This window comes from Ctenocephalides felis, unplaced genomic scaffold, assembly GCF_003426905.1.
Source record: "Ctenocephalides felis isolate EL2017-DRISC unplaced genomic scaffold, ASM342690v1 CF-g0.4_SCAFFOLD_02141, whole genome shotgun sequence".
Classification (NCBI taxonomy): domain Eukaryota; kingdom Metazoa; phylum Arthropoda; class Insecta; order Siphonaptera; family Pulicidae; genus Ctenocephalides; species Ctenocephalides felis.
The window spans coordinates 43393-53599 of NW_020538295.1; the positions used below are offsets into that span (position 1 = coordinate 43393).

At 31.1% G+C, this 10207-nt stretch overlaps 1 protein-coding gene across 1 annotated transcript; it reads left to right on the plus strand.

The window, feature by feature from the left end:
• Positions 1-4000: 4000 nt before the first annotated feature.
• Positions 4001-7755, plus strand: LOC113380443. Its single transcript, XM_026619682.1, has 4 exons — positions 4001-4337; positions 4433-4668; positions 7375-7534; positions 7622-7755. Exons 1-4 carry the CDS (start codon positions 4001-4003, stop codon positions 7753-7755), a joined length of 867 nt encoding a protein of 288 aa, XP_026475467.1.
• Positions 7756-10207: the final 2452 nt, after the last annotated feature.

Sequence of the window (10207 nt, forward strand, 5' to 3'; positions counted from 1 at the left end):
TGTCCACATGGTATTAAATTAAAAATCAATAAAATTATATTTTACCTGTGATGTATTAGTAGTTTGGCTTGGTTTGTAGCAAAATCCATAAAATGAATTGCTGTATATGCAAACCGACTACACTCACAATCTTCATCACACCCCGTACATGAACTTTTGATTCCCTGTGGCTTTTCTCTTCTGTATAATGCCTGCAATAATTAAGTAGGAAATAATGTGAATATAATAATCTGTATGCAAACTTTAATAATTTGCCATGTTCACTGGTTTTTCCGTATGATTTTTGTTTGTGTGTATTTTGTAAATAATACTGTAAATAAATTACTCAATTAATTTCATTCAGTGTTTGTATTTATTATTTGTATTTTGGGTCGTTTTCTTTCCTCAGCATTCATATTCAGAGCAAGCTGAACGATAGTTACGAGATTCATCCCGCCGACACTGCTTACCTTACATCTAGTTACAAGAACCACCTTGCTGATAGAGCATATTTCTACCTGTATATGATGCGAGATCTCTATACTCAAGGAGGATTACTCTATATATTTTTTGCCAGTTACATACCAGATATTTCATTATATTATAATATTATAAAATTGAATTAATTTGTATAAAAGATTGAAATTTTAAGAAATAAAGTTTTTTTATTATATTCTCGAATACCAGGTACAAAATTGGCGCAGTCGGTAGGATAGAGTTCGGGAAGGTCTATCGCAGAATTCCATTGATTTCTATCATTCAGAATTCGGAACCAAAAATAAATCACAAATAATAGAATTGTGGGATTGATTTTGGAAAGGTCTAACGCAGAATTTACATTCAAGAAAATATTTCAAAAGTGATTGCAAGTAAAAAGTGAATATTTTTGTATTCACATTATTTTGTATGCAAAAGTGAAGTATATTAATTAATTGATTTAAAAGTGAAAAATATTGTGTGTGAAAATGCGAAGAGAAATTCGCCGAGAATCCTGAACTGGTAAGTGAAAATTTTCAATTGATAGTAAAATTGCCAATCCTCCCTATCCTTCAATCGCTAGAGATAAGCAAGCAATTTTTACATTTGAAATTTTTATTAATTAATTGAAGAATTTATAGTAGCTAATTTTATTTTTAATTTCCATTGAAACATAATTCCATGTACGTCAATTAGTTTATGGAAAATAGCGATTTAATAGAAAATTTATCTAATTTTTTTTATCAAATATGTCGATTCAAAATTTTCATAAATTTAATAATAATAATAATGCATTGATCGATACTATCCGAAATCTGGAGAAAATTTATTTCACTTATTTTAAGAGTCGAAGAAATTAAAAATAGGTTCTACGACAATAGTAATCCGACGTGTATACAAAACGAAATTATTAGATGCGCAGTTCATTCGAAATTTTATGACAGGGCTAAAGTAGTAATTGAAATTGCTAATGCTAGTTTTTATTCATAGGCTGATGATGATTGTGAAATAATCCACATTTTCATGTGTCAACGACTTTTTCAACAGTTCGCTGTTGGCATGTATGTCAAAATTGTGACTGAGCGATTAACATACATCCGCTTAAACCAACAGCACCTTCGATCTGAAGAAAACATCCATCTTCATGATGCTATTATTGCCGATGGTAATGCAAACAATGTGGGTAAAATGACAATTTTGCCGGCTACCTACATTGGAAGCCCGCGCCACATGCACGAGTACGCACAAGATGCAATGACATACGTTAGAAAATATGGTCGCCCTGATCTATTCATTACATTCACATGTAACCCGCAATGGATAGAAATTAAAAAAGAATTGATACACGACCAAACTCTAGGAGATAGTCATGATATTACTGCCAGATTTTTTAAACAAAACTTAAAATATTTGTTGAATTTGATAATAAATCATGTATATGGCCAAGTACGTTGCTGGATGTACTCTGTTGAGTGGCAAATGGGTGGTCTTCCTCATGCGCACATCTTAGCCTGGCTTATTGACAAAATCAGGCCTGAAGATATTGATTCGGTCATATCAGCTCAGATTCCTAATAAAAATGTTGATCCAAATGTGCAAGCAATAATTACTAAACATATGATATATGGACTTTGCGGAGTTTTCAACAATAACTCGAGAAATCTAACTGCTGAAACCATTACTGGAAATGATGGTTATTCACTGTATCGTAGGCAATCAGTTGCGGATGGTGGGCAATATGTAGTTGTGAAAGTAAAAGGACAAGATTTTTATGTTGACAACCGATGGATTGTGCCGTACTTCCCAATATTATCCAAAGCTTTTCAAGCACACATCAAAGTAGAATTTTGTAACTCTGTCAAGTTAATAAAATATATATGCAAATATGTTAACAAAGGTATTACATGGCCATGTTCGCTGTTGCTAAAACAAATTATAAAGTTTCTGAGTATCAGATGGGTCGCTACGGAAGTAACAATGGAGCAATTTGGCGAATTTTTTCTTTTCCAATACATGAAAGACACCCTTCTGTAGTCCACTTGCCCCAGTTAACCTCCAAAAACATTAACAAGTTTATTTTCAATTTGTCAAAGAGATGATTTAGCCCATACTTTGATGTATGCTGTAAAGTCTCCTAGGCTGGTTTGTGATGCCTTTAGATGTATGTTCTGGATCACCAGTACGACCAGGAATTGTAATGATAGGCTGGACCCGAGCGGTGAATACTTGAATAGTTGTTGAAATATTCTATTTGTGATGTGGACTCCCTAGAGTCCACTGGTAGTGTGAAATGCCTTTAGAACGAACAGCGATTTGATAGTAATTTGTAAACACACTTCTTTCTTTGAATGATACTTTATTATTCGCTATTTTTACAATTAATATTTGTTAATAACCTTTTGGTTATCATATCAGCAAAGACTACATTTTACTAATTACTATGTCTGACTAACTCTATGTCTGTCTCCGAGTCTGACTCCAAGTTTGACTCCAAGCTTGACTGACTGTCTAACTTTTGTCTAACTCTTATATACTAATTTCTTGTTTACAACCTATTTACAAAATCCAACAGTAAGCACTTCCGGTGACCACGTAACCTACATATAACTAGCAACGCGTTTTGTAATTATTAAACAAAATAATGATTCGAATTGTTATTACAGTTCAGCATCAAAGTCGTTTTAACGTCGTAAAAAAGGAACACCGGTTGAAGGATATCCAAATGTGTTTGCTACATGTGCTATAGGGCCCATTTATACAGTACATCCAAATAATGATGAGTGATACTGCCTTAGGTTATTATTGGTTAATGTTCCTAGACCGACATTATTTCAACAATTGAAAACGGTTGATGAATATCTATGTGCAACGTACCGTGAAGCATGTCACATGTTACAGTTGCTTGGAAACGATTCCCATTGGGATAATAAGCTCAAGGACGACATCATATCCTCATCTCCGCATCATGTGTGTACATTGTTTGCGATTATAATTCCAACATGTTTTCCCTCAAATCTAAAAGATTTGTGGCTCAAATACAGAGATGACATGTCTGATCATTCTGAAATTACTACAGAAATTTATAATAAAACTTTGATCATAATAGAGGATATGTGTTTATTGACAGCAAATAAAGTATTATCATATTTGGGCCTGACAGCACCAAACCGTTGTGTTCGATATGCATTTAACCATGAGTTAAGAAGAGAGCAACAGTATGATATTGAAACATTGACCGAAATAGTTCGCACAGCTGTTCCAAAGTTGAATGATCATCAAAGGATTGTATATGATGATTTGATACAAGCGGATCTGGAGGGATTTTTTTTTTCTTGATGCTCCTGGTGGTACTGGAAAAGCATTCCTGTTATCATTGCTATTGGCAAAGATCAGATCGCAAAATGGCGTAGCTCTAGCATTGGCATCATCAGGAATAGCAGCAACATTGTTAGAAGGTGAATGAACTGCACATTCAGCATTGAAGTTACCTCTTAATATGCAAATCGATGAAATACCAGTTTGCAATATCAGAAAAACTAGCGCCATGGCCAAGATACTTCAGACATGCAAATTGATTATCTGGGATAAATGTACAATTACCCACAAGAGGTCACTGAAAGCACTGGACAGAACATTGAAAGATTTACGTGACAATCAAAATATTTTTGGTGGAGCAATGATTTTGTTGTCAGGTGATTTTCGCCAAACTCTTCCAGTTATACCACAATCAAGTGTTGCTGAGGAACTAAACGCAAGCTTAAAATCATCAAATCTGTGGCGTCATGTTAAGAAACTCCAGTTAACAACAAACATGCGAGTGGTTTTGCAACAAGATGAAACAGCGAAAGTGTTTTCAAAGCAGTTACTAAATATTGGAAATGGTAATGTCGCAGTTGATGCCTCGAACGGGTTAATAACATTTCCCGCAGAGTTTTGCAGCTGCACAAACACAAAAGAGGAGCTTGCGTATTTCCAGATATAAACCAACAATTTCACGATCTCAATTGGCTGAGCGAACGAGCAATATTGGCGGCGAAAAACAAAGATGCCGATGATCTTAATGCAACAATACAAAGTTTACTTCCAGGAGAATGCTTTACTTATAAATCTGTAGACACCGCTACAAATCAGGATGACATACTCAACTATCCTACAGAATTTCTAAATTCATTAAAATTGCCTGGGCTGCCACCACATAATTTACAATTGAAAGTAGGATCAATTGTCATCATGCTACGTAATTTAAATCAGCCCATACTATGCAATGAAACAAGATTGGTTGTAAAAAAGCTAATAAATAATGTAATTGTGGCAAAAATCATTAAAAAAATACAAGGGACAAGATGATCCCGCGAATAACTATGATCCCAACGGATTTATGATTTGATTTTAGGCGCTGGAGTTTCGCACAGGGCCAATTATACGTTGCGTGTTTGCGCGTCGGGAAACCATAATCCTTATTCATTTACGCACCGCAAAAAAGACCAAAAATATTGTCTACAAAAAAGCTTTATATTGATTCCAAAACATTCGATTCTTAAGCAAATGTATAAAATATTTTATATATGAAATATAAAAAATAGGTATTTTTGAGAATTAAAATATAGTATATATGAAAGCTTCGCATTCATAACCAAATGTGTTAATTATTTCATATACAAGATTTAATTAAATTTTATTAATGATTATTTATGTGATATGAAGTTTGCCGGGTCAGCTAGTATATATATATACTCTTACTAATTATATTACGCATGATATATTCATAATTAAAAATAAATTAAATGTTTCCAAACAAGAAATGGTAATATTGTATTATTTGCAATTAGCGTAAATTATCGATCAAAATCTTGTTAACATGCAGACTGAATTTTTGTTCAAAGTCTTTTCTGAACAAGCATTTAGAATTATATTTAGAACAGATCTAATAATTTTTATTCAAAACTGATAATTGTTGGTCAGCCTGCATTTTGTATCCGTATCCGTTATTTCTTTGAACTTGTACGTAATGTGATCTGTGCTATGGTATAAGTTCAGTTGTACAGTAAAGGCATTGAGCTATTTGACTTACCACAATTTTTAAAATGGATATGATTAGAGAAGATGTTATTTTTCTAATTAAGATGTACCAGGAAAAAAATTTATTGTGGAACCCTAAAAACCCGCATTATCGCAATAAGAAGCTCAAAGACGATGCTTGGGAGGAAATCGCAAACATGCTCCAAAAAACTATGAGCGAAGTTAAACAAAAGATGATGAGTCTTTTGGGGTCCTACAGAAGGGAAAGGAAAAAAGTTAACATTATCTCAGCATAAATATATTGTCCTTCATGCCAAAAAATGTCTTACTTGAAATGTTTTGATCATTATTCGTCACATGTTTCATAAATTTATCAAATTCTATATTACTCCATGTACTAAATAGTTCAATAATACTCGATGTAAATCTTAGATAATACTATTAGTAATTAAGTTCTTTGTAAATTTATAACTTAATTCATAAATTGATATCGAAACTTTGTAAATATTAAATTAAATTTGTAACGATATTACATAAATAAATAATTTCTGAATAAAAGGACTATTAGCCAATTAAATATTCTAAAGCATTAATTTATTAATATTGGGTTATTGTACACAATTACGTTGTTTTCATGTTTCATCAACATCAGTTCAACATGCGATTAAACGTGTTACAAAAATAGCAAATGTCGCGACAAAAATCGCAAATGTGACATTACTTGGCGCTCGTTTAGCGTTCTATGCAACAAAAATGACTGCGGCGTGGCGCAATGTTGTATCCATATTGTTTATATGTAATTTTGTTTACTGGGATATATATAGAAAACATTGCTTAAAATTATTTTAGTATCACTATTATAATCGTGGGATTAAGTTCTATTAGTGCAAAACTATAAATCTGCCGAAGAAAATATAGGTACATATTAGTTTTTAGTAGTATATTCATTTATAATTAGCACATTCTGAACAATTATTGTTAATTTTTATGGATTTGTAGATATGGAGTCAGAAAATTTCACAGTAAAATTCATCGAGATGTATACAACCCATCCTTGTTCGTGGTCAATAAGTAACAAGTCGTATCACAATTAACAAATGCGCAATAATGCATTAAATACAATGCTGCCGATATTCAAATAAATCAATTCAGTTGCGTCTATATATCATTCAATACTTATAACCCTACAGCCCATTGTGACCCTATGTCAACCATGTGCTGTATGGGTTAAGAAGTATGTATTTCGCAAAAATATTCTTAAACTGTTTTAGATACTGGTTAGTTTTTGGTGAAGATCAAATTCCTTCTATAAAATATTTTATGTTGATAGATATAATGGTCCTAAAGAATACGACAAGTCGTTTAATTTGATTAAACCTATAATCATCAAAGTTTGAAAAAATATTAAAAAATTGTGTCAAAGTTTTAATTGAAAGCAAAACTTTATTTTCAAAATAAACAGTTGAAAGTTTTATCTAAATATCAAAATTTTAATTTTGGTTGATTAATTTAATTATTACACATGTCGGGAAATTCATGCGCAAGTTGCCTAAAAGCAAAATGCAATTTAACGTATTCAGTTATTCATAACCATTTTCGTAAACACCAATACATAAAATAATTTTTTTTTCTATAAAATCTATGATAATTGCCAGATACATGTTAAGTTTTGTTTCGTGGAAATCGTTTTTCTGAGTATGTTTCAGTTTTTTTTTATGTAGTCGTAAATAGCAAGTTGTTTTAAAATCTCATATTGCAAGGGTAAGATCATCGAAGTTATTTTCTCTTCGAATTCGAATTTAGAACTGACACAACAAAACGGAGTTTGGTAAATATATACTTATTCAAAATGGATCGTATAACGAGTATGTACACATGATATGCTGTTTTTATTTTAAGAAAACACGGTTTGCGCATATTGGCGGACATTGTCCAAGAGTGGCAACTGTTTCATTATGCAAGATTATATTTATTGATGTGGTTGCCAAAGAGTACAGCTGGGCTGGGAGCAAAGGAAAGAAGATTTTTTCAGTACTGCTGTTTGTCAAATTGATAAAAGGTAATAATGATGTTCTTATAATAGTAAATAATGAAACTCTTTACCTAAAATATTTGTATTATTTTTTTAAATCAACAATGATTTCAGAGATTGTAGTTGAAATGGTTTTTAAGGAAATTAAAGTGTCGGAGGCTCAGGTAGGAGATTACAATAGAGGATTGCTTCGTCACGCACAGGACCGGTACACCAGGAACGAAGAGAAGACCAGAAGAAAGGATTAGTTTTTAAGTTTAGTTAAGTTTATTGGAATATTTAAGTTCATTGTAATATTTAGTTAAGTTTATTGTAATAGTTAAGTTTTTCATTGTATTATTTTGTTAGGTTTATTGTATTATTTTATCAGTTTAATAAAATAATACAATAAACTAGCACTAATATACCATATGAAAGACAAAATAGGAAATGAATATGAAGTATACATTAAGAAACAGAGAAGCCCAAGACTGATAATTACGAACGCGACTAGAAAATATAACGACGGTATGGAAATTTTGCAGGACATGATTGGATACAATCATAATATAAACCAAACAGACCAAATAAAGCTGACTTATCAAAGACAATCGAAGAAAACTGGAAAGTGGATCACATATATAGAAACATCTAGGGAAACCTTTTTAAAACTCACGGAAAACTATATACACATAAGAACCTAAACATATTAAGATGTTTTGATATTACCAGACTCAACATTTAAGAAAAGTAATAAAGCAAATTTTGTAATCGACAACGACACCTTTTACAATAAAAACATAAAATTAGAGAACAATAAACCTGATTCGCATATTACTCAATTCGACTTGAACGGGTACACGCACCCCGAGTCTTTTACACTTTGTAATTCTGCCTCAAACCGGAAAACAAAATCTCACCACTAATACTACGAGAATTACCTGGCGATTCAGTATAAAAATTCCTTTTGACAACAATAAAAATCTGACAGGTAATATACATATTATGTTAAAGAGATTTAAATTTTTTAAATACTACTCACGATCAAACGATAAATTATCTAAAGAATATTACGTGATTACCGAGGCAAATAAAATACTTTCATTACTAACAACTAAACAAAACTTAAAATTTTTAGGGAACGACAAATTAAATCTATATGATTCTAAAATATCTTATCTTTATTTTAACAAACGAACTGCTAAAACTCTAGATACATTTTGTAACATACTGATAGTTCTAGATTCAATAGGATAGTTTTAGCTAATAACGCTCTAAATAAAACTATGATTAAAATACTTATTTCGGAAGCTACTGCTTCAATATGTTATGCTATAGATTTTTTATCATTAACACAAATTTTATTAATCCATCTCTCTCTACCTGACATAATAAAATAATTTCCTACCCTACTGTAAGTACTAAGCTAGTTATAAGAAATTACTCATTCTGTACATGTACCTTGACCCGATCACATCTTATACAACTAACTAAAATTAAATACAAACAATTTCTGAACTAGTTATTATTTTTTATTCAGTGGTTTGTTATTTCAGGTCTGATATAGCCTTTTTAAATAATTAATTATATCTGGTCCTTCAAGGTAGTAAAGTGTCCGCGTGTAGTGATTTTTAATTGACTTTTTTAATAAACATTGCGCCAGGCGCTTACATGGGTTATTGTATTCTAAATTTTGAAAATGACGGAAAATATTAAAATGTATGCAGTGGTGGAATTTGATAAAACTAAAAACAATAAAAAAAATGGTAGAGTTAGTTCCAATTAGTTGGCTTAATGAGGATAATTCTAAGTGTTTATGGCTGCCAAAAAAAGATCAGAATAAGGTGATGAAGTGGGTGGAACTTGATGTAATAATACTTGACGAAGAGACATGGATAAAGTACCCAATCAAAATTATTAGCAAAGCTATTGAGTATTTATGTACATCAAATACTTTAATTATAGTATTATCTCTCGAAATAAATTTTGCACAATTATATTTACAATAAAAATAATTGTCGTCAATGTTGTTGAAATTGTGTAATATAATTTATTGACGTTTCAGAGGATTATGCCCAAGGATTACGTCGTTTAAAAAGATCATTTAAAACAAATGATATACAGACCACTGATAATGAATCAAACACCGAAAAAGATAGTGAGCCTGTTTTATTAAATTCTAAAAATGTCTCTTACTTATTATCGCAAAAACGGCCTTTGAACAACAACAATAATGATTTAAATAATTCAGAACTCTCTGAAGGTAAAGTTGAATTTAGTGCAAAAGCTGCAGTTGATAGTACAACGGAACCCAAAGGTATTTCTTATTTTTACATGATTCAGATATCAATTGAAATATCATTCAAGATTTAGAAATTACGTGTGATTAATATTAATTGTAGCGATAAAAATTTTATGATATTCTAAAATTAAAATTAAAAATAAAATTATTCTCACTCATATACTAAAAGTAAAATTACATTCACTCACACAGATTGTCTGAAAGCAAAATAACATATTCACGATTAGGGAATGCAGTACCGATGGAAAATTTCAATAGCGGAAATTTTTCATTTTAAAACCGGAATACCGGTGAGTTACCGGTATTTTTATTATTTTAAACAAACGTAAACAAAATTGAAAGTTACTAGTACAAATATAAAAAATGTATATACAACTATATTCAACTATACAATAAAAACAATAAATTTTTTTTTAAAT